Source organism: Motacilla alba, chromosome 11 (genome assembly GCF_015832195.1).
Source record: "Motacilla alba alba isolate MOTALB_02 chromosome 11, Motacilla_alba_V1.0_pri, whole genome shotgun sequence".
Lineage (NCBI taxonomy): Eukaryota > Metazoa > Chordata > Aves > Passeriformes > Motacillidae > Motacilla > Motacilla alba.
Window position 1 is genome coordinate 12,426,391 of NC_052026.1, and position 25,314 is coordinate 12,451,704.

Here is a 25,314-nt window from a genome sequence, read left to right on the forward strand (position 1 = left end):
CGAGAAGAGAAATGCTGGATAAAGGCAACCACTTCTCAAGTTAGTTAGGGAGAATTGGTTTGCCCAGTCTTTTTTGCAGGACACTCACAAACCCTATCCATGGCTCCATGACTACATGGAGCAAAGTTCTCTCCTGCAGTGCATGTCCCACAGCTCACCCCCATTCCTGCTGGTAAGCCCTAAGAGGATGGGTGCACTCAGACTGCCCAGCAGGGCTGTCCCTGCCTCCTCCTTCTCCAGCCATGCCCAGAGCTGCCCACAAATTCACCCAGGAACATTTCCCAGTGCACACTGCTTACCTGCCCAGGCTGCCATTCCATTCACAAATACAGGCAGCCACCAGCTCCTGGCTCCTAGGAAAAGGTGCTCATCTGGAGCAATGATGAAAGCAGTTGGCAGGGAGAAGCTCACAGCTTCACTAGAAAAAGAGAAGCTATTTCAATTATGGCAACATTAACTGGCACTGCACAAACAGGGGAAACTTGTGCTTGAATCCTTATTTAAGCCAGTGACAATTCACAGGCTTTCAAGCAGGACAAACCGAAAGAGACTGGATTTTCATCTCTGTGACACCACATAGTGCTGTTAGATGCCATTCCCATGACAGTTTTCTATACAGCTCTTCAAGAGCTCTCTCCTTGTCATGTACTGCTGAGTTTTGAAGGTTTCCAGAACTCCGTGCTCACTCAGAGCAAGCACTGTTTGTATAACTGCCCAGTTAATGCCCCAAAGGAAAGCCTGCAACTTGGGATACTGCTGGTAAGGGCAAAGATATGGAGGGAAGAGAGGTGACATGAAAATCTTCTCTACCCAGCAATTTGCTCTCTTTGACTGCAAGTGGAAAGAAGAGCCACTTAGCATGCTGTCTTTGCTTCATATAGATAACATATTTATTGAAAAATCTGCTTCACCAACAACGGTGAAATCGTGACCAAAAATTACAAAACATCATGGTAGTTGGCTTTATAAAAATAAACTGCAGGAGTATGCCTCACTGATTTGTACTGGTCTCTCTCAGTCCTTTCCTCCTTTAATGGTGCACATTATACTTTTCAGCATAGAACCATTCTAGAAAATTGCATTCCATCCAAAAAAATGCACTTGTTTTTCCTTAGCAGATGTCCTTAAAGTGACTTTTCCCCCGCCCTCCCCAACAATAAATATAGAAAATAGCCTCTAAACAAATAAATTTTAGTTTGGTCAGCTTAAAAAAAGGTCCATTTTTCCCCCTCTTGGGATATGTAGTGACTAAGCAGCCGTTTAAACAGTATTCAAGTCTTTGGTGGCTTCAGCTGCTTAAAGCTGCAGTTTTATGTACAGACGATCAGCTGAGGTTCTTTTTTTCTCTCCACAAACCAAAGACTATGAGATGATGTCAGGTGCACACTCGCTGCACCTCCACTGGCACAGGAGTCACAGGAGGTCATCTTTGGCAAGGCAGAGCTTTCACACAGAAGGTGTCTTTGGTGGATGAACCTGTTGCATCAGCTGCGGCCGTTTCACGCGCGGTTTCCGTCTCTTTGGCCTGCTCTTGGCTTTGTTGATCTGCACCACAAAGAACGCCAGGACCACCATGGCACCGAGAAAGGCGAAGACAGGAATGGTCTGTCCCACATCCTGGTTGTACCGGCCTGGCATTATACCTAGAAAGGCAGAGAGGTTTGGAAGGCAGCAGTCACCACGTGAGCCGCGATGGCTTTGTGGTGCTAATGCCATCTACCAGAAGGATCTGCCCCTAACTCTTGTTCAAAGCCCAGGCAGCCATTAATCAGATTACATTTCAGACAGGAAGATTAACAGCTGCAGACCGATTAGTGAAAATCAGAAGGGATGCTAACATTACAGGAAAGCACCAGCATTTCCACCTTGGCCTATTTGGGCACATGAAAGCATAGCCCAGATTTCCCCTGTAACAACAGTCCTCTGTTTTGCATTAGAAGAGAGGCGGAGACACTTGACCATAATCTTACTACTAAGTAATTGCTGTAATTCAAATCCTGATGTAACGAAGAAAGGGATTTCATGCTTGCTTACTCCAGAGACTGTGCATACAGAGGATGAGCTAGAGAAACAAACCCTTCATTTTCACAGGTGTCTCTGGTCTAGCAGCTTAGACTGGGAAAAGAGCACATATGAGGCTTTCCAACTGCTTCCAGCTCAGCCTGCAATGCCAATCTTGTGAAGGAGAGCTGCCCACCTGAAAGCTGTTCTGAGTGCTAGACATCATTTGTTAGTGTAACAGCTTGCCCAAGGCACCATTCTGACAAACTCTTCTGGATTCTGCTTTTGTGCACTCACGGAAGGAATTTTAATTAGCAGCGGGTCTGCGGTCACAGCTCCCAAGGACAGGGGCTGCTGCTGACCCATCAGACTGAACAGCATCCAAACAAACCTCAGCTATCAAAATGCACCCAACCAGGATCTTCCTCCCAGTGCATCATGCACACTTTCTATCGAACAAACTATTCATATACAAAAAAAAAATCTTCATCAGGCAGCCTTTTATAACACGGCCATACTATTACATGCATGTTTTTCATAACTGAAAATAAACAGTGGCCTCTCATATGGCTGCACTGTGTTTGGGGTTTTTTCAAAGCTTATGCAAAAAGCAAAACCAAAACAGCAATTTTCAAACCTTTCAATATTTACCTCCAGGAATGTCCCATGCTCCACTTTCTCCAGGGGACAATGGTCTCACTTGGGGTCGGTTCTGTCGAAAACTGGGCAGTGCCACTTTATCAAGGTCAATTGACAGTAATTTTTGATGTTTCCAAAGGTTGCTGAAAGAAATTGAAAGACAGAGGTGTCTGCCCACTTCCTTCCTTCCTGCAAGGAATCTTGTAGGAACATATAGGGAAAGTGACAGTACCTATACAACCTAAGTATAACTCACTAGTCTGGACCCAAATAATGACCCAGTCCATTCTTTAGGTTCTGCAGTTTGCAGGCCTCCAAATTTAAATTCAGACACCAAAGGGTCAACCTAAATTAGCAACTATTTACCAACAACTCTCTTTCCTGCACACAGACTTCCAAAAGTAACCACCAGCAGACAAACAAGGGATGAATGCTGAGCACTTTCCTTCAAGGGACTGACAAATGGCCCAAGAGAAGGCAGCACCAGGAGAGCTGTCCAAGAAGATGCTTCAGAAAACTCTTTCCAAGGCACACGATGGGTTTCATCAAGACTGTTCACTCAAAGTTGGAATTGCTCAATCACAACAGTGACTTGTGAAGTTATTTTTAAAATCCCTGAGTTTCATAGTGTAACTATTAGGTGAGTCAGAGTTACTCACTGAAGAGGCATTAATCATTATTTCCTCTTTGCAATCTGGTATTTTTCTAGGAAAAGGCATTACAGCTGTCCCTTTCAAAAGTAGATAGGACAAATTATTTTTCAGCTGAACTCAAAAGTGAGACTTCTTGTATAAGAAAGACATTTACTAACCTGGGGGCAGTTTCATTCAAAGGCTGTGGTTTGGCCCAGGACAGGTGAGGACAAGCAGGAAGGGACCGGGGTTTAGGGTCTCCCAAATGAGCCTCGAGCACCTTTGAGTATCGATGCAAATGGTTACCTGCAACTCACAGCAGAGAGAGACTGGCTTACCCAAAGACAGGCAAGATAAAAGTTACCAACACTGACCCTGGGCTAAACAGTGCTGCTGGAAACCCACGAGCTCTTTACAGTAACGAGGACCCACAGCTAAATGTCAGAATTAACCTAAGGGTACCTTACCAAACAGTAAGAGTTTGCACCTACCCACAGGTAGGGTTAATCCTACAGTTAATCCAAGTTTTTTTTTTCCAAGTGAGATAATACTGAATGCTTTATAATGCTCTGTAGCTAGTATCTAGAATGCCCCCCTACAGAAACAGGCATCTGAACATTCCTACTCTATGAAAAGAACGTTTTCTTCAGTCTAATCACAACTATCATCACAACAAAACCCTGCAGTATGTGCTTTCTTCCAGTAAAACAGCACAACACTGCAGAGCTCACAGCAAACCAACCTTGCTGGCAGGTAACTCAAGGGACCTGCCCCGGCCTTCCTGCCCTGAGTGCCTCAGCTTCGGGCTGTGCTGGGCCACTGAGGCTCTCTCACCTTCCATGCGCTCGGGGAGGGAGGAGCCGGCTCCCGACGGCGGCCGCTGCCGGTGCTCCGAGTGGCTGAGGCTCGGCGGCATCACCCCGTAGGACGTGTACTGCAGCAGGGAGTCCAGCAGCCAGAAGCAATCTGCGCAATTCACAGCCCCAAGCCCCAAAACAAGATATGCATTATGCCACTTTTTAAATGGCTTATCTTTCTGCTAAGAAGGCTTTAATGACATTTAGAATTACAATCCATTTTGCTGGCTCTTGCTTTTCTCCTGAAGTTCTAGGCTCACTTTCAGAAAGATGCAACTTTCAACACACAAACACAACATTAAACTGTTCAGTCTTAAAATATTGTCCCTTGTGTACCAAACCAGGCTCTTTTGGGGAGCAGAACACAAAAAAGTAGGTTTTGAATACAGGAATTCCAGGTTGCACAAGGCATCCAAAAATCATGAGGTTCTTCAGTGGAAGCAAAGAAAGCTCTGAGTTTCTGGTACAATTTTTACAGGGGAAATGGAGAAACAACTATTCTTTTGAAAGGACAAAATAAATACCTTGCAAAGAAAAGTAAGAACAAGATAGTGTTTACAGTGCAAGGACATGACTCATTTGCTTTCTCAAGCTTAAAAATATAAACAAACAAAGGAGAAACATTCTGACTACATCTCAGCTAAAGGTACAAGCATAACCTACAGCAGCTGAGGTACAGACCAGGCTGGCAATCAACACCACAATACACGTGATCATGGTTAACTTTGCACTTCAAAAGCTCATGATCCCTCACTTTGATTCTCTTCTGAATTATTACTACCTTAATCCAGGGCTACCCCTAAGGAACAAGCACTCCAGCTAGTTCACACGACAACTCTAAAGCTTCCCTTGGCAGGAGTAGGACAATGCCTTATCAGCTATTTCCACCACACAGCAAAGTATTTTTTCTCAGAACTTCTGCCCCTAGGAACAGTTGGCTGGGAATGGGAGTTAATCTTCATAATCCCAGTGTCCCTTAATCCCTCACCTTTGATTTTTCAAAGAGGTCAAACAGATTTTAAGGATTTATGTTCACAAATGTTAGGAATTTTCCTCAGTTAAAGCCACCGATGTCTCTGCAGGAGACATAGCTCCTGGTTCACAATTTAAAAGCTAATTTTAAAGGATTTCTTTAGAGCATTCCACTCTTTCTTGCTTCAGATGTCACACTGAATTTAACAGTACAAGGGAGGTCACAGAGCATTATTTTCTATTACTTAATTTAAAGGTATGTATCTTCTCTTTTGTTATGTGCTTTCAATAACCTGCAGCAAGCACTAAGGCACCAATGTGCAGGTGTTAGGGCAACTCACAGGAAGCAACCCAAATGCAGATAAGGAAAAAAAATCACAGAATTCTCAAAAAACCCCAAAATGTATGGTAGAGAAAGAAATGAGCTGCAAATGGAGAGCTCCCTTAGGCAGTAAGTTCCTTTAAACTTAAATAAATTAGGCAAGGGATGGATTGCAGCATGTAGTATTTTTAAATATCAGTGACAAAAGCTTAAAAAATTACAGATGTACTTTTCATCACAAAAGGAAAATTCAGTTCTGTTCAGTAGAAATGCAGAAGAAGACTTCATATATTGGATTATCTTCCTCCCCTCAAGCCACAGATCTTCCAGCTTGTGCTTTACGTGTCATGAGAAACCTAAGCAACCTCTTAAAATTTTGCAAACTGCTAGAGAAAAGATTTTATAAGAATCAGCCAGTGTTAGGCAGAGAGCATAGGTTCTCTGGGAGCCACAGAAAACACACACACACAACTCACACAACTGCTACCTAGAGCTGCAAACAAATGCCTTGACAACAAATGGAAATTCCTGCTTTCTGACATGTTTACACCAGCTGGTGTCAAAGTAGGATAACCTGAAAGTAGTAATGCACAACAAACACTGAGCATTACCATAAATCCTCACAGGAAACATTGCAAAGGGAACAAGGCAGGCTGAGGTGCAAACTCCAAAGAGAAAATCCACTGTTCTATATAAACACTCTGAAGATGTAACTAGGGAAAAATTGAAAGGATCTCCTAATGGCCTCTTCACAACTTCAGATCAAGAATGTGTAACTGTTAGTGCCTTCTGCAAACAAAAACACCCCAAAAAATAAAAAAAAAACCAAAAACCAAACCCCCCTTGCAAAACAGCCCACCCCAAAAATCAGCCGCCAAAGCTTATGGAACAGGAAATACGTGTGTGTGGTAACCAGCTCCATTTATCAGAAGGGTTTTTAATGTGGGGTGCTCCTTTGCTGTCAATGCACCTCACAGCATTTCAGCAGAGCTCTGCAGAACTGAGATTAAGCCCGTGTAAGAATATTTAGAGTCCCTAAAAACCATCTGCTTCTGGTGGGGGCTGTGAAGGGCCCAGAGGACAGCTGTGAGCAGGTGCCCCGTGCCAGGGCTCTCCCACCTTTCTGCCGGTGGCTGTCATCCAGGCAGTTGGAGTCGCCGTACAGAACGATTCTGCCCCCGCCTTCCGAAGGAACTTGGTAAAGCCCCAAAATAGGGACGTGTTCAATCACGGCAGTCTCCTGTTTCAAAACTTCAAGACCTAAAGCAAAGCACAAATAAATTTCATAGCCTGCAGTGTCAATATCAACCTACCCACGAAACAACACAGCCTACATTTCCAGCTGACAAACACAACAATGCCCCACACCACGTCACACATTTTTGCAAGAAGTTTTCAAAATCCCCATGATGTTATAATAAAAATGAAACTGCTCCAAGACCCTGATTGTAAAGTTTCCTACTGATAATAAATCTTCTTCTTCTCCACCAAAGAAAGAAAAAAAGACCTCACAAATGGTTTAAAATCAAAATGTTCTGCTCTTTATGTTGTTTCCGTCCTTCTGCAGAATTCTACAGAAAGCTGGTTTTAGGTTAAATGTTTTCTTCCTTTCCTTAAACCTTTCCTCCCTAAAATTATATCCATTAGAAAAAATAAAGACAAATTTCATATTTGTATTTGAAATTTATCCCCTTTACTTGAGACACTGTTTAGACAGCGTAAGCAAACCAGAGAGCTCTTCTGCCTCAGGAATTGCAATGAAAAGGATTCAACAGAAAAAGCAGGTCTAGCAGGCTACTTGTCAAACTGACACTTTGTCTTTCTCTCTCATACACAAGGAAATACGTAAGTCATTGGCAGACAGGGGTATTGTCTTTCCTCCAGAAGGCTCACACAGATGAGATCTACCGTTCCAGAAAATTTCTCCACGAGGTAATTACCTCTGCTAAGTCAAAAATACAATGAACTCACTGATCTTCTCTGGCAGTTGCTGACTTGTATCAGAAGCACTGCATGTGCTTCTTGCTCTCACACTCAAACACTCTTCACCCATCTGCACAAAACTGACCTGCAACACCCTAAGAGCTCTGCTCACAGAGCTCCTGAACAGCACTTCCTAAAAGCTCATCAAACACAAGATTTATTTTTTAAACTGCCTGCTGCCATTACAGTTCTGAATTACCCTCTCCCAAATGAAAAGATATTATGATAAAAGAGAATGAAAATGCACAGAGAACAGAGCACTCAAGTCTGAGACCACAGGCATCCTGTATGCATAAAATGTTCACTGGTGACATTTTGTCTACTAAAACTTTCCTTATTTATATCCTTAGATCACCACAGTTACCACAATACCCATGCTAAATATGGCAATGAAATATGACAAGGAGATATATTTCAGTAGCATTTGAAACTACTTATGAAGAAATGTGAACCAGTAACACAATTACAACACAACTCCTCCCCTTCCAGAGATACATGTACATGTGTGATCATGTTTCCACACAGCAATCACAATACAGGGCTGCACAAAACACTTGGACATTGCATTATTTAATAATTGTATACAGAGTCACACTGCAGCTGCCTGTTGGGCATCAGCTACACTTTCTAGGCAAAATGAGAAAATGTAAAAATACGTACCCTGTCAATGTGGTTTTGCATTTATTGTTTTTAGACTTTTAGACTTTGCAACTTTTCTTGGGCAGTGACCCCAAAGTTCTACTCAAAACACGGAAAAAAGGAGCAGGAAGCTCATACCTTGATCCTTGAAAGTCTGTGCAATGACGACGCCATCTTCTGGGAACTTTGCAATACTGCACCCTGACGCGTAATTCACTGCAAGACATCACCCAACAGCTGTCAGAGCAAAAATGACACTCCCTGCCTTCCCCACCCACAACCCCAGCAGAAAACGTTCCCAGGAACACTGCACTGAATTTGCACATTTTGCCCAATGTGTGTATTTGCAGAGAAAGCATTGCTAAGCACAGCTTTCACAGGCTCACCTTTACACACTTTCCAAATCTTTCAATTCAGGAGTTTTTTAAACTGAAAAGCTAAATTAAATACCATGAAAAAGTCTACAAAGGAAGAAATAATTTAAGAAATCATTTACGAGACTCTTTTCACTGAATCTGAGTGGTTCCCTTGACTCTTGCTCAACCTCAAGCCTGCAGAAAACCATTTTCCAAACACCCCACTGCAGCCTGTGTAGGCAATGGACTCCAGTACTCACTTTCATGACTTGCCAAGGTAAAATCTCCTTCATACAGCCCATCACTAAAGGCCATATTCCAGACAGAAAGCAGATCATTGAGAGCTGGTATATTAGCACCTCCAGTGTCAGGCATCCACCACTGCCTGTAAAAATTACAGTGTAACACTCTTTATTAGTATATAGAATATACTCCTAGAATTTGCATAACAGAAAGTCCCATGTCCTCCTGCATACAGACTTTCCTAAAGCTATTTAAACAATGAACAGCACCTTAAAGCTTTCTTGAACTCCATGGGCATCTGAGCAGCTGTCTCTGACAACACTGCTCCTGAGTTAAAGTTAAATAATACTGATGCAAAAGTTCTCAGTAAATTTCAGCTGCATGAAAAACTAAGAAGAATTTCAGTCATGCTCTTTGTTTGGCTAAGCTGAGGTAAAAATGACAGTCAGGTACCTTGCTTCTCATATTTATAAAGAAGCAAAATGTGACATATTTTTTCTTTATATGCAACATAACCATGCAGTAATTTCAGCAACAGGTACATGACCTGGTGATACTCTTGCAATGCTCATTTTCTTTCTATTCTGCTCCCCTAAAGTAAAAACATGTCCATTTTTACTTGTTGGTCTTGTCTCCAATTTCTTATTTCTCTTTATTGTAAATGTTTTTCTTGGCATTAAAAGTAGTATACAGTGCCAAAGAGGCCTTCACAATCATGACAAAATGGACAATTATGCTCCTTAAGCTGTAGCCTAAGGTCAGTTCTGCTACTTAAGGCAGCACCTTCTTACAGGTAACATCCAAATGCTGAAGTACAAATGCATCACATTTGGGATTTTTAGGGTAATATGTGCAATTCTATGGCATTTTATTTCCCAAAGCACTTGGAAATAAGTCAGTACCTTGTGTTTTCATCATAAAACTTGACTTTTCTCATCACAGATGTGTTGTACCAGTCACTAAAGACTATCAGGGAAAGTCCATTATCAACATCCCTCCTCAGCTTGGTGATCTCTTCAGGGAAATACTCTTCCTCACTGTCCACCATCAGCAAAGTCCCTGTGTGTAAAAACACAAACAGGAGTTCTCCAGGTTGGTCACTGTGATGTTACCACTATTCACACCACCCACACAGAAGCCAACACAAGTGCACATTTTCACATATCTGGTCCATGTGCCCTGCTCTGGCAGCTCATCTAATGAAGTCACATAAATATAAGACAAACTTATCCCAAAATTAGTTTGGCAGCACAGGAAGTTTTTAGGGTGTTACTTATGACTCCTGCTTGTGTGGTCTCAAGAACTGAATGCCCACATGTGTCAGGTGTGTGTTCTGCAGTTTGGTGTCACCCAAATGCTCCATAAACTGAGCCAAACTGTGGCACAGCCGGACAATGAGGGGATTCACCACTAATCCAAACTGGAGTGCTAATGCAGATGCAGCCTGGTCAGGAGGTTTTTCACTGCTCCAGCTCTAACAGTACTCCCCTCACTACTGCAGACTGGCAGCCAGCTAGGCAGCAATTGCTCTGAAATGTGGTTTGAGTCACCCCCTGAAAACTACAGCTGCATTCTGGTAGGCTTGACTAAAGTACCACTGCCACTTTCACATAACCCTCTCTCACTCCTGTTAACAAGCAAGCACAACCTTCTCTGTACCACTGAAAAAAAACAACCAACCAGAAAAATATACTTTTATTCCCTGAAAACCTGCTTATGCTTTTAGACTGCTTCTAAATACCAAGCCCTTTTGCTTCTTCACTTTCTGATTGCCCAGAAAAGTGGTGAAATTCCCATCCTCAGAGATAACACAAATCTTGACAGGATGATACCCTGAGCAATCTGATAAACCATTGTGAGCCCCATGTCTCACAATTCCTTGCACCCAAGCCAGTTCCACAAGTCCAGGCAGTCTGCATTTGGAAAGCCTTCTGATAAAGATCCTGTAGAAATGGGACAGAGTGCACCCTCACCAAGTGTGAAAACAATACAAGCTAGGGACAAGTGGCACATGGACCACAGATCATTGAGTTTTATTCCCCTCACTTCTTCAGGAAATTCTGAAAACCCAACAAACTAGAATCAAATGAGGAACAACACAATGGTGAATCAGAGGAGAGAGAAGTCCCCCTAATGCTGCTCTCTAACAATAACAAAACTAGTGCTCTCAGAAGAAACATTGTTTTGCTACTTTTTAAAGGGCTAACTAACATTTATGTATCCGTGTGTACATCCTCTGAACTCTAAAAGCAGTGGTGAGATATTCACTGAAGAATCAAGATAAACAAAAGATTACTACTGGCAACAGTTCCAGAACTGGCAAACTCAGGAGAATGCATCCTCACCTTACAGTGCACTGAAAAACAACCCAGCCCAAAACAGAAGAGGGGTTTTGGAGGATGCCATGGTTAAACAAGGAGCATATGGAAGCAGATAATAGCACAGACAGCTTGCTCTGTCCCCTGCCTGGCCAGGCTATCCAATTTCCTTCCTGATGAACACAGAAACAAACCAGACACTGCTATGCTATCACCTACGGTTGGATGAACACCTTATCCACTCTTTCATCTAATAAAATATCACTAAACATCAAAAAAGAACCTGGATGGACACCTTTGATTTTAGTCTGTTAAACAGGTCATGCTTCATTTTGACTGAGCCAAAATCTTGGCAAATACAGTTCTGCCTTTGTGGGACTGAATACTGAGGAGCTTTTAACCCACTCAGAGGCTGGCTTTCCCTCTCTTTTTTTCATGGTAAGGACAGAGAACCGCATTAATTTTACTAAACTCCCAAGTAAGCTTCCCCAGCAATACTCCACACAACTAAATATCAGCACATAAATAATAAATACTCCCAATGCCAAAATATTTTTCTACTACCACTAGAATTTTTATTCGTACCATCAACACATTTTTGGTCTCCCAACAAAAGGTCATTTCAGAAAAAGTTAACAGTATGGAGAACAAGGCAATTAACTCATGCTTACCATACTGACTTGCATCAAAACATGTAAATGGGGAACCAAGAACCTCAACAAAGTACCCCATGCTCCTGAGGTGCTGGTACATGTCCCTGAAGTTTGTATGGATATGGTCACCATTCCTTAGAAAAAGAAAAGTGTTGAAGACATTTAGATTGGGCATGTAAAAATCTGATTTCCACCTTTTTGGTTTTCTGAAATCCTGTCCACCTGCCACCTCTGCATACTCCAAGAAGCTTTCCAAAAGCTTGTGTCCTGGTCTCTGATCCAATTAATCCTCACTGAGATACTGCTGCATGATTTTTCCTATGGATGCTTCCCTGCTCCATCTATGAAAGGTCAGCAAAGTCCTTCCCTGCTTTGAAGACAGTCTCCCTTAAGAGACAAGGGGTCTCTTCTTGTCTTTTAAATTGTCAAGTTTGTTTGGTAAGTGAACGCTGAAGCAGTTAATAAAGCATCCCCTTTAACTTCCTGTGAGAAATTAGGTCAGAATAGAAAAGCCAAACCAAGGTCTCAGTATCTTAAATGAGCATTTTAAAAGCTTTTCATTTCATGTGAATAAAACCATAGAGCTCAAAAAACAACCCTGCACCAAAAGCACAGAGTCCAAGTGCTTTACATGGACTTCTTACAAAAGAAAGATAAAAGACCTGAAAAAGGCCAGAACTACAGCATGCGGTAAAGTTATCCCATATCACTAACACACAACCAAGAAATACTGATTCAATAGAACCTGAGATAAATACCAATCTAATGGATCATTCTTCATCCTCAGATTATCCCTGGGGAAGTATCCTGGTGGATAACGGAGGTTATGATATTGATCCCAGAGGACTCGTTTACTACGAGGTGGAGTAGGAATTATCTTCACTTTTATTGGAAGCTTCACCGTTGAAGTCTGCTCTGCACCATTCTTAGACTGGAGGACAGAACAAACTGCAGTGAAATCCTTTCTCCCCACAGCAATCAGTTCACCATGGATTGTAAAAGACCAAGAAACTGGAGGTACCAAATCTGCTTTTTTGTCACTGGTACCAGCTCCAGAGACAAAGAGATTACTTTTGCCATAAATTGCTGCCATATTTTTTTCTGCACTCAACGGTCTATAATTATGCTCAGAATGTAAAATACTTAACAAATGTTAAAACTGTGATCTGATTCAAGTGCTCAAAATCTTAAAAGTTTCCCAGGAACAATTAAACACGGTTTTAGAAGAAACATTTAAGTAATCTTTTTCAAAATACATTACTTAAAATCCTCAATAAACAAATGAAATTATGATGTTGGTCTCAAAGAGAGGTTTTCTGATTCTAAGTTATATGCAATTTGCTCTCAATTATAAAGAATATTATTTGTACTCTTTAATTTCCTGACCCAAATTTAACTTATGCTTCAAATGACAGGGCTAGAGCAAACCCTTAAAACCAAGGTATTTGTGTATCAGAAAGCAGTTTAGATAACTCTTCACCCAGATAATCCAAAATGCACAGAACTTACTTCATTTTCTGCAGGGGATGATACTGTGATCATAACATGACCCTGAGCAATGCCTTCCCAAGATGCTGCTTTCTTTGCTACAGAGATGGAAATTGCCAAGTATCCAGACCAAGGCCACAAGACTGGGGAATAGGAGAAAGCCACTTCGATGTTATCCCCATTTTGGGGGAGATAGGGCTGCCAGTCTGGCTGTGAAATGAAGAATACACAACATTGGTAACATAGTCTTTGCAATCACTACTTTTTGCACACATAGCCCTTTTCCTCTGCATCAAGTAACAAATATTAGTTCTTTGGAAGACTACATCAAATTTTAAAATGCCCTCCAAGCCCAAAAGTTTGGTGCTGTGTCAGTGAATCACCCCAATCGTGACAGTGATAATGACCCAGACAGAGGCTTTTCAGAGGCAGGACTGTGAGAAGCTGCCCAAGTGAACCTGCTTTAACATTCTGAGATCATGTGGAAACATTTATTGGTGAGGGCACAAGATTTCCCTTAGATAACAAGATAACAGTGGAACAGACACAGGCCAATTCATCAGCTGTGTGTGAGCTTCAATGCCCTTTAATGTCAGCTGGAATCTAAAACAAACCTAAAGCAGTCACACTAAAATGTTACAATTAGGATCATTTACATTGACTGGAGTTACAGGACAGGTGTCTTTTTTAACTTGTATCAATTCTCAAATCTATTCTACACTTAATTAAAAGCTTCCCTAGCCAACCAACACACTCAACATCAGGGCTGTGAAAGAACAGGTTTGGCAGCAGAGCCTGGTTAAGCTGATACATTCAGGTTGCCCTGACCCATGGAAAAGACTTAATTTAGTGTCAGGATTCTTCACTGAGATTATTTAATGTTCTGGGATAGAAAAAAAAATCAAAAAGGTCTGTCCAGAAGATTTTAAATGTTACTAAAGAATACAAAGAAATCTTTAAGTACACATTAATCCAAACTGGTTTTGCAAAGATAAAACATTACACACCCTGAAACCAAAGCATTGTTTGAGAACTTGTAGACAGCTTATGTTGACAAATCCTCCAATGTGGGTGTACCCTTTAATCAAACATTTTGCATCTCTTGCTCCCAGGAGAGAGGTTTGTTATGAGAAACTCAGAGCTAAAGTAGTATTTTCTGGGAAGGTTTTAGCAACATTACCAGTCAGAATTTGGAACAATGGTAATACTTACCTTGTCTACAATTCTCCCAGTGACTCCCATGCCATTAAGGATAGTAACATTAACAATAGTTGGCATCCCTCCATAGTATATGGGCTGAGAACAATAGGGCCACATGTAGGGACATTCAGTCAAGTCAATATAGCTGGGACTCAAACTACAGCAGGACAGAGGAGGGAAAATGTAAAGAGGAAAAATTAACAATAAACAGAAGGACATGCTACTACACATAACTACAAAAAAGTTGCAGATAAACCATGCCAGTCATAGTTTACTGAGCTTTCATCTTACTTCCCAAATATGCCCAAAAATCATCTTCCATTCCTATTTTTTATTTTAAGTTTTGTGGAAAGATTTTCATACACAAAAAAAGGAAACAGTTCAGGGAGAAGGTCCTTATTCTACTTTTCCACTGTGTCCTTACATTATTCGGAACACCTAAGGCTATAAGAGAAAAGGATCATCCCCTACACTGCTGCACGACTTTTCATCCATTCCCTGGTCAAAATTCATGCTTGAGATTATGCAAGATCTGTGCAAGTCCTCATAGTTGCACAAGCACAGATTGCTCAACTGAGCTACACATGCACCACCTGCTCTCTTAAACAAAAGAGCAAATTCTACTGTACCACTGATTAATTAAGGATTAAAATTAACCTGGCCTGTGGTTTATAGCTGTTGAGGATCTGATAAGCTCTTAGAAGATCCAATTTGCCATGTCCTTGCTCAAACATGTTGACTCCAGGAAGTCTCCGTGCTGATGCAATAAGGGCCTGCTTCATACTTGCTGGATTCACCATTTCACGCTTCTGAACTGTGCTGAAACAGAAAAAAATAGACCACAACATCAGTTTGCTGTAGCATTCTCTGATCATATTTGCCTATTATTGCTTGATTTCTCATGATACAAATGTAGAAAAGGGACAAGTTTCTGGAATATTTCTCTTTAAAACTAATAATACATGAATTTTTCTCCTTACCATGTGCTCCAGGACCAGCAGTCATTACAACCAGGGCAGTATCTTTATATGCTAAATAAAATATCTGTCTTCCGAGAGGAAAAAAATACCTCTGATGTTCAAACAAAAACACACCATTTTTGGGGGGGAAATATGGAGACTTGGAAGTTTTTGCATGTTTCTCAAATAAAGGTTTGTCTCATCCATACGGAGTAGCTATGACAAACACAGGGTATGGACTTGCAGTTCCCACTTTCAAATTCTTCAGTGTGCAACAGCTGACTTACCCAACAGAATAATGCCCATAAAACTCTGCATCTTATAAAATTTACAAGTACATAGATAATTACCTACTAAAGGTGCCTACTTTGAGCAGCTGCTCTTTTACAACAGTTGACAGAAGGGCAGCAATTCCAAATTATTAAAAAACATGACAAAATTGTCTCATAGTACTGTTCTCCCTAACTATATTCTCAAAGACCTAACTATTATTCAAAATGGTTCTCAAGTTTTTTCATTAAATATAGAGGTAGCCAGATAAAGTAATGTCTCAAGCAGAACAACAGTGATTTTATTCCCCAAGTTTGTTTTCCTGCATGTAAACACAACTTAGTTTTATTTGATGGATTCCTTTATAGAGAATTTTATGACCTTACTGATTAGTATCTTTCTAGAGATTCTTATATAAGACTTACCTCACTAAGAGAGTGACAGCACCTGCCACCACAGGAGATGCCACACTTGTCCCAGAGAGGGAGCGGCAGCCACCTTTCATACCAGACCCTCTCACTCCAGAGCCATAAGTAACAATATCAGGCTTCACTCTGCCATAACCTCCAGGCAGCTCCTGGGAAAGAAAACAAAAGGATTATTGCCCTAATGTAAAACGAACACTGATGGCTTCATTTGGGCATTTAAACTAAGTGCAGGTCATTCGGAAGTAAAATTAGCAACCAAATTATCTGAGGTTCAGCATCACAGAGTAGCAACTAAGTCAAAGGAGGACTCAAGCCGTTTGGGACAAGCTCCCAACTTTTCAAGGTTAGGCTGATCAGCATTTCTGCTAAGCAGGAAACCACTGACCAAATGAGAACCACACTGATTACTGGCTCCACAAACAGAAGCATGTGACAGTCACCCTGATCAAGATCGCTGTGCAAGCTCATCGGACATCATGTGTGCAGCAAGCACCCCCTGAGCTCCACAGGCAAGTAAGTGCCATTTCACATGCAGCACCTGGAAATCCTAGGATTCTTCAACTAAAGGACAAGAGCAGGCCCTAATGTTTGCAGATTTAACGACACAGTCAAGTCTTCACCAACAATCAAAAGGAAGTGGATGTTTCATAAATTCATCAAAAATGTCAACAGTAGTCAGGACTAATATGAGAAACCCTGAACAGAATGTTAAGCTTCTTGCTTAAAGACTTATAATTTCTAATTATTCTGATCTCTGATGAAATCTCTTCTCCAACACATATCTACATAGGACTGCCCACTCAGAAAAGGCTGCCCTTCCAAGACCCTTATTTTGGCTGTAAATGTGAGCAGCCACCATGAAAATACCTTACCCAAGTGGTCATTCCCCTAGATGAAAAGCGAGCTATATTATCTTCAAAGTCAATGCCACCTACTCCAATCACATCCATCTGGTCAGCAGGATTATTGAGAGTCCTAGAATAAGTTGGGAGACAGGAATATAAAAAATTTTAAAAATACCCAAAAGATACAGTCATAAGTTTATGCTGGTAACAGAAATGCTGCCATCAGATTTTTGTCACGTACTTATACTTCACAGGTGACAGCAACTTATCAGGCAGTTACTAACTCAGTACCTATCAAACCATGTACCTTGAAGACAAAACAAGATCTATTTTTAGGAATTTATTTTAGAAATACACCACAAATTGTTCTGGGTTGATTCTTTCTATATTCCTTAACTCCAAGATCAGTACCCAAAGCTGTCTGATCACACTAAGAGGGAAATGTCAGCTGGACCTTCCACTGTTTCAAAGAAAAATGTTTAGTTAAGTACTTCACAAAATGCAAGTAATAAGGACAGGGAAAATAGTTTAATTTGAGTCACTTTCTAAGATTAGAGAGAGAAAAGGAGAGAAAACTTCCTGACCAAGCACAACTACTTCCAAACCCACAGCACACCACAGGCAGTTCCCTTTGAAGCGGTCGCTGACACTCACCCATATAAAGGGCCGTCGTTGCCAATAGCAGAGACCATGATGACATTGTTGGCAGTCAGCTCCCAAACCTACAAAAAACAATGTTTACAGTAAGGCTCTGCCACCAAAAAAGAGACTTTTCTAACAGACATAGCCTCTTTCTGAGCCTCACAAGACACATCTCGCTGTATATCCAGTATTAAGCTCAGAACTTTCCTAAGATAATTTTAGCAATAACCCAGCCCTGACAGCAACACTGCTGACAGAATCTTCTTACATCAAAGGAGAAACTCTTGTCTGTTTGACAAGAGTCAAAAGCACTGCAGATGAAAAAGTCAAGCAGTTATTATGAATCCCCTCCAGTAGTGCTCTGGGGAGTACACGGAAGTCACTGTCAAACTAAATTTCAATGCAGGTTTTAATTAAAAAACCAAGGAATAATTTATACACTTCAAACCCCTTAACTGGCCTTTATAAAGAATGACTATATCCTTTAGTTGAAAAGTGAATTAATTCTCTTAATGCATTTGAAGGCCAGGCCAAACATTCAGGGAACTATGACATTTACAAAGACAAAAAATTAATTCCATCTTAACCTGAACCAAATCTCTTGGCACATAGCTGAATCAACTACCTGCACTTTTTCCTTATTTGTTCTTCAATTCACTAAACTCATGTTATACATATTTTATACCATGAAATAATTTAACCATGCAGAGATTTAAAAAAAAACCAAACAACCCAAGAGTGGATTTTAGTTAAGTGCTCATATTAAAGGTCCTTTTAGTTGTCTGCTTGGGAGTTATTTTCTAGCATATAATCAAGCATTTTGTTAAAGTTATTTTCCATAACTCTGTGACCATCTGGGTTGTGCTTGGGTTTTTTTTAACTCACTCCTTATACATATTCCTAAAAGCCTGTACCCTGTACAAAATTTCTGCCACACAAATGAAACACAGAAACTGTCAGCAGGACCCAACACAAACAAGCAGCTCTGCAAGTCCAGCATTTGTGTGAGACATACAAACATTATGCCCACTTCCTTTCAGAGATACAAACATCATGCCCACTTCCTTTCCTCATACTAACTTTGTCAACAAACGGATGATCCATGAAGTCTGGCCCACCAATACTTAGATTCAGTACATCTATCTTCTTTAAAATTGCATAATTAAAAGCATCCAGAAACCAAGATGTATATGAGACCTATGTAAGAAAGAGGGGACAAAGTTACCATTAAAAAAATCCGTGATTTTTTAAAAAATCTGTGAGGCAGACTTTAGACAGAGAGGAAAAACAACGCCAAAATAAAGCAAAAAACTGACAATGGTCTTAAATTTCTAGCACTCAGTACATTTGAGTGATTGCTCCATTATACAGGTAAGACTTCCATACACTATTTCTGAAAAACATACCAGATTTGGAAACTGACAGAAATCTTGTAGCCAGTCTTTTAAAAACAGAAACCTGTATCCTTTCTACTTATCAATGTCTACATTTATGACTGCATGCAATACCCCCAAAGGAAAGGATTATTACAGTATTAACCTGAAAAGGCAGGAATTGAAACACATGTCAAATAGCTACCTGATTATTGGTGAACACTCTGAAAATGTGCAGTTCAGCGTTTGGAGCAAATCCCTGGCATTCCCTCATGCTGGCTATCACACCTGCTACAAAAGTCCCATGGCCTAAACCTATCAGCACGAGAAGGAAACAAAATAAGACATCAGAAGTCAAAGAATTCCATTGCAAAGAATTTCTACCACTGAACATCACCTATAGCAAAAATCACAAAAATTTAACAGACTTTATTTGGAAATAAAAGTCTGCATTTGGAAAATGCAGCTCATTTCAAAGTCAATGCATTTTAATGCAGACTTCTTAAAGGACTTTTATCCTGAGTCTGCAATAACCAAATTTTGTTAAGCATGAGCAATGAGACAAGAAAACACTTTTTTTCTCCTCTCCTCAAAAAATACTTCAGCTTTGCTTTATTGGACTGCCCACATTACATTTTTGTACTCCAAATCTGCCTGTCCAGCAGCTCTCTGGGCAGAACTTACAGAAAGATCTAGCCAAAAGCAGATGCTGTAATGCAAACTAATTACTATGTAAACAAATCTAAGGAGGTGCACACAAGACTGAGCAATACAAGCATCTACTTTGAACTCTAGGGAGATTCAATGGCCAACTGACTCACTGACCCCAACTGTATGAAGTTAATAATCGGTGAAAGCACACAGTCAGGGCAAGTCAGGGCCAACATACAAAAAAGGAACACAAACATAGTGTAAAAAATAAGAGGTTCAGTTATATAGAATAGAAAAGCTTTACAGAAAGGTGCCAAACTCTGATCAGTTTAGGACTACACTGTAAGGAAGGAAAATGCTGCCCCCCATCAGTATGGAAATATGTACCACTGTGAAACACAACATGAAAAGGAATAGGAAAGAGAACACCTTTGCTGGGTTTGCTCTAACTGCCATGTTCTCTGGCAACATATTGGCAGGTGCACAGTAATTTTTGCCCTGACATTTTTCAACAGCTATGATGAAGTGTCACATATGACTCCAAGAACACTTATGCACCACCCTTTTGGAACCTTAATAGTCCCTGTTGAATTTGGTATGAGTACAAAGTGCCTGGGACACTGGAAAATTAAGCTTTAAATATCAAGATACACAGTTTGAACAGATGTTAGCAGCACAGCAGCAAGCACAAAACACACCAGTGTCAGGAATAGCTGGAAAATTGCACAGTAACTCACCATCATCCAAGGTTCTCTCATTAGTCCAGTTTGTTCTCTCCTTTACATTTTTGAAATGTGGATGTTTCTCACTCAGACCAGTGTCAAACACTGCTACTCTCACACCAGCACCTATTAAGAGAAAACATTGTTTTTTCTGATACAGCTCCATAGCAAATCTCTTCTATCAAGTTAGAACTTTTGTTTACTGTAGTAAACAATTTACAATTCAAGTCAGCTATAGGTAATAAATAAACTCATATTCCAACTCAGAAATTCAGTCAAAGATCATAAACATGACCAAGTTCCCCTAAGTAAAGTACACACATACAAAGCCCTCCATAAATATGCAATGTATTCCAAACCAAATTATTTCTCAATCTTTGCAACCTGGCAGCCAGTGAAAGGTTAACACACACGAGTCAATTAGCCTCTCCTCACACTTCACTTGTTTTTCCAAGAAGGTTATTGTTCTCAGGCAACAAGCAAAAGCACACCTGTGTAACCCATCTGCCAGAGGACATCTGCCTGCAAGGTCTGAGCAACCTGGCGAGGGATGGCTCTGAGCAAGCGCCTGCTCGAGTGCCGGCCTGTGGCGTGCCAGAAGCCAGACCCCAAGGAAAGACTTGCTCTCCTCAAGGGGCGTGATGACTGCCACTTCTGAGTCCATCTGGTTTCATTGCAGTGCAGCACTGGATCAGCTGTGTACAATGAGGATGAAGAAAATTAAAAACAGCATGAGGAAAACCATAACAGAATTGATTCTGAAGCAAATTTAAGACATCCTACTGCTACAACAAAAGTTTTAGAATACTGAGAATCTGATTTCTCTAATCAACACTATTAAAAGCTGCTGGATTATCTACTGTGGATACAGAGGTCCCTGTTCTCAGGTAAGCGACTGCTGCAGAAGAAATGTTTCTACGTTGCAGATGGAAATAAAGCATTCTTCAGCAAACGTATGACGAGACCATTGCAATTTTATAATCAAAAGAATAGATTTCTGTTAATGAAAGAAAAACTGCAGGGCACTTCTCATTAGCGTAACGCTAAGCTGATGGTGTGAAATAAGGCTAAGGACACTTTTCCAAGGCACACCCCATGCAGGCACACAGAAAATAACTTACACTCTGAATACTTGAGTGACCGAAAGACCTTTCTCTGAGGTGTCACACGCTTGATGTTTGGATGATCCTCCAGGGTGAGCACTCCATCCTTCTGCTTCTCGTTGATCTGAATAACTTCAAAATCGCTCGGATAGTCACTGGCTGGGTTGTTGCGAGGTACAATCCTCCAGTTCTCAATATCACTACTTTTTAATGCACTTGAAATAAATTTACTTCGAGCTTTAGCTGTGAAGTATCCATTAAAAGCCACAATATACTCTGGAACAAGAGCACAGCTTTATCAGAACTGGTGTTTAAGCAGCTTATGCATGAATTCACATTGCAAAGTCTGAATTTTTCTTTACTTGTAACAAATAATCACAATTTGAGGCCCTTTTCTGCTGCTTTTACAAGTTTGCAATTTATTTCTGCACTATGTAAAGAGGTGGGGGTGTTGGAAACATAAGAAATATGGCAAAAGCATGAGAGGAGCAGAGGTGAGGGAACAGATTTATTGTTACAAACTGATATGTCAATTCAGTGTGTTTCTGGACAGGAAAGGTTTAAAGACTCTACATAGTACTGAGCTTTAGTGCAAATTACTGACACCAACTAGGACAACCTCAGAAAACAAAGTCAGACTCAACAGCCCAGTCCCTGATCTGCCCCAGTGATCTGTGAGCGGGCTCAGCTCCAGCTCACACCACCACAATGACTGTGTTAAGGCTGTGGCCAGCTGTGCACAGGAATGTCACCTCTGTCACCCTCCTGCATGCACCGAGGCACAGCACAGCTTCACTGCAGGAGTACTGCAGGTTCCTCAGGCAGCACAGGATGCAGGGTCAAGGTGTCCTACTGCTGTCCTCTGCCATCCCAGCTGCAGCATCTGCCTCACTCTGCCTGCCACCTGCTCCCTTCACTATTATCTGCCATTTTTCCATGTAAGTATCACTTCCAAACTTTTTCTTTAACAAATCTACAGAGACTTCTTACTCTTCTCTCCCCTTCAAGGCCCATCTCTGTGGTAACATTTTATAAAAGAGCCTCAAGCATAACACTGTTTTGACTGGCCAGGTCAAAACAAAAAGCTACTAAACACACCACTCTTGCCCACCCAAGCCTTCCCACTCCATTTTCACCTTTAAATTCCTCTGGATTTCCCTCTCCCCTCTCTTGTTGGAACACTGTCTCCAGCTAAACAAAGAACCTTTGAAAAAGTGTTCCTCTTTTCGAACATAGAGAATTTAACAGATGATGTGCTTCTACAGAAACCCTGAGTGTTACAATTGCACAAACACCACAAATCAGTAACACACACATGAACACGATGTGGATTTTTTTTACTGCTTCACTGTTTCTTACCATGCTCCACAACCGTCGAAGTGAACTCCACTTTCAAAGTAAGACGAGAACATCCAGGACACACGTGAGCCTCATGAGAGGAATTCCCTACTCTGGTACCAAAGTGTTTTTTGCCACAGAGTAAAATAACAAAGAGGACAAGCCAGATGTTTGCAAACTTCATGGTCATAGAAGAAAATGGTTTCATTCCAAAAATTCCATATATTCAAATCACAATTTTCTTCTTTATAAACTAGTTCATTTTTGTTTCAGTAAACGTTGCTTTCACTGTGTTGATCAACTGGATGTTCTGAAAGCCGGATCCAAAATAAGTAGAGATTTCATGGTCTTTTCAGGTCAAGCCTAGTGAACAGGCTCATTTCTTTCTCCGCTTCTTCTCCATTTTGCATTAAATGATTCAGTCACTCGGGATGTGGCAGCTGAGTCCTGTACTCCATTTCTGATGGCAAAGTTCATGCCCAAGAAGAATTAGCAAAGCTGATTGCAAGGCCACCTGTAAGGCAGGGCAATACAGAAAATAATTAGATGCATTAATAATAACTCGAGCTACTGTATAGTCTGAAAATCACGAATAAAAGACACTTATGGTAGTTTGGTTTAGAAATAATAGGGGAAAAAGTTCCTCAGATTTCATTTACAATTTTTCACCAACACTGAAGCTTTTCCCTTGTTCAGAGCAGAGCACATGTGATGAACCTCACAGGAGAACAGGCAACAATGACCACCAAACTCAACCACACCTCATGTGAGTGGAGCAAAGAGCTAAAAATCACATGCAAATTCCATGGCAGGGAAAAAGTGCAAAATGAAATACTAATGTGATAAAAGTGCCCATGGCACTTAAAACAGCATGCTTTTTTTTCCAATCAGAAACACGGCAAATAGAAATAACGCACAGAACTTCACTTTACACAAGGCAAATCAGATTCAAACTCTATGCCAAAGCCAGCTAAGGACAAAAGATACCAGAAGAGGCAAAGCTACAGTGACTGCGCTTGAAAATCTACACGAAAAAAGTCTTTCAAAAATTTTTTGAGCCAGGGTGTGTGTTACCAAAACTATGGGCACCTGAGGAAATATGAGCTGATAACAGCACGTGAAGTTAAAGGAAGGTGTTGAAAGTGTTTCCACATGGAGGCACAGCCTCTCCCCCTGATGTTCCAAAGTGCATAATACACTCAAGAAAAATTGCAACGCTAGTATTCTTCTGAATTCCAAACATTCAACCAGCAATTGAGAGATACAAGGCCATTAAAAGACGAGAAAAGAGAAACATTTATGTCACAGCACCCGGGGAAGCAGAACAGAACTGTATATTGCAGCTGTGACCAGGACTGGAACGTAGGGACCTTATTAGAGGATTCACAGGATTTAGGGGAAGGATGGGCTGACCTCACAGCACAACGGAGGAATCGAGTCTGAATGCAACAGCTGTTACTTTATTTTCATTTGACTTAATTTAGCATTACCAAAGATTTCCTTGTAATAGGGACAGAAATTACCTCTATTTTTATTTGACTGATAACACCATGACACACTGGGAACTGCCTGTGAGCAGTTATAAAGTTTCCCCTTCATTCCTAACTCAACATGGTTACAGTGCACTGACTTCTGGCCTTGGCTAAGCTCTGCCTGCCTTATCGCTTCATCGGTTAATAACCCCTATAGCAATAAAATAAAACAACCACACAAATGAGCAAAATAAACACCCCTGTGGCTAATAACAGGCTGTATGTAAGCACGATAAGAAGTACGATGGATACTAAGAGCAAAGGAGCAGCACACCCAGGTTTGTTCTGTTCAATACCCACACCGTGAGGGGCAGGACGGACTCTCACTCGCGAACCTGCCCCTGCCTTGGAATAGATCCGCTCGGAGTCACCCCCTGCTCCTGCCGAAGCGAGGCCCCCGTCCCTCCCGCGGGCTGGGCACGCCGCAAGCATCCCCCCGGCTGCGGCAGCACCGTCCCGTCCCGGGAGCTCCGCCAGTACCACGAGCGAGCCCGGGCCCGCTCCCGGCCCGGGCAGGGCGGAGGTGAAGTGACAGCCGGCGGGGAGCGCCCCCCGCCGCGGAGACGAGGAGCAGCGAGCGCCGTGCCGCCCGCGCCCCAGAGCCTGAGGGAGCCGCGGGCTCCCGGCCCGTCCCGCCCGCCCCGCGCTCACCGCGCCGCCGCCGCCGCCCGGCCCGCCGCCATCTTGAGCGCTGTTTACCGGCGCGCTCTCGCGAGAGCGGCGCGGGCCGCGCTGCGCAGGCGCGGGCGGTGCCGGCCGGGAGCCCTCGGGAGGGAGCGGCGCGCGGGGTCCCGTTATCCCCAGGGAATGGCGCCGGCAGCGGCGGGCCGAGCGACCGTGGGCAGGCTGCGATGAAGCCTTTACCCAAACTAAATGTACGGCTTTAAAGCCCTTTTGCCAGCGAGCGGAAGGCGTTGTTTGCAACACAAGTTTTATCCCGCACAACTGAAGCGAACGGCTTTGAGGGCCAGCTGAGGGTGGCGTCAGCTGTGGACACACCCCTGTCATGGGTCCCTGACCCTGGTACCCCCCAGCTGTTCCACATCTTCACAACTTCATGGCTGTCGTTTTGAATGGCTTGATTTTTCTAGGGTCCCGTTTCTGATGGAGTTGGACAAGTCTCAAATTCGCTCAACGTTACAAATGGA

The 25,314-nt window shown here is 41.9% G+C and overlaps 1 protein-coding gene across 3 annotated transcripts; it reads right to left on the minus strand.

Annotated features, from left to right (window-relative positions):
• Positions 1 to 871: 871 nt before the first annotated feature.
• Positions 872 to 25,284, minus strand: MBTPS1 (membrane bound transcription factor peptidase, site 1). 3 transcript variants are annotated; one of them, XM_038148579.1, is made up of 23 exons: positions 25,031 to 25,284; positions 22,656 to 23,148; positions 21,315 to 21,572; positions 20,685 to 20,888; positions 20,209 to 20,319; positions 19,026 to 19,135; positions 18,528 to 18,644; positions 17,460 to 17,527; positions 16,833 to 16,935; positions 15,958 to 16,109; positions 14,961 to 15,122; positions 14,316 to 14,460; positions 13,125 to 13,313; positions 12,374 to 12,546; positions 11,634 to 11,749; positions 9,547 to 9,703; positions 8,662 to 8,786; positions 8,184 to 8,261; positions 6,543 to 6,683; positions 4,107 to 4,238; positions 3,452 to 3,578; positions 2,653 to 2,783; positions 872 to 1,643 (listed from the first exon to the last, which is right to left on the minus strand). In XM_038148579.1, exons 2-23 carry the CDS (start codon positions 22,840 to 22,842, stop codon positions 1,447 to 1,449), a joined length of 3,183 nt encoding a protein of 1,060 aa, XP_038004507.1. In that variant the 5' UTR covers positions 22,843 to 23,148; positions 25,031 to 25,284; the 3' UTR covers positions 872 to 1,446. The 3 variants fall into 3 exon arrangements, with proteins under 3 accessions (XP_038004507.1, XP_038004505.1, XP_038004506.1); XM_038148577.1 differs by lacking the exon at positions 25,031 to 25,284 and adding an exon at positions 24,818 to 25,006; XM_038148578.1 differs by lacking the exon at positions 25,031 to 25,284 and adding an exon at positions 24,467 to 24,795.
• Between the last annotated feature and the right edge of the window lie 30 nt (positions 25,285 to 25,314).

What these genes read in the sequence shown, in the direction of transcription:
- MBTPS1 (XM_038148579.1), bottom strand. Translation starts at nt 22,842, where the DNA reads ATGAAACCATTTTCTTCTATGACCATGAAGTTTGCAAACATCTGGCTT. An exon ending in CTGGCAGATGGGTTACACAG is followed by an intron (nt 20,320 to 20,684) that starts GTGTGCTTTTGC and finishes TTCTCTTAATAG; the next exon opens with GTGCTGGTGTGAGAGTAGCA. An exon ending in TGAGAGAACCTTGGATGATG is followed by an intron (nt 19,136 to 20,208) that starts GTGAGTTACTGT and finishes TCGTGCTGATAG; the next exon opens with GTTTAGGCCATGGGACTTTT.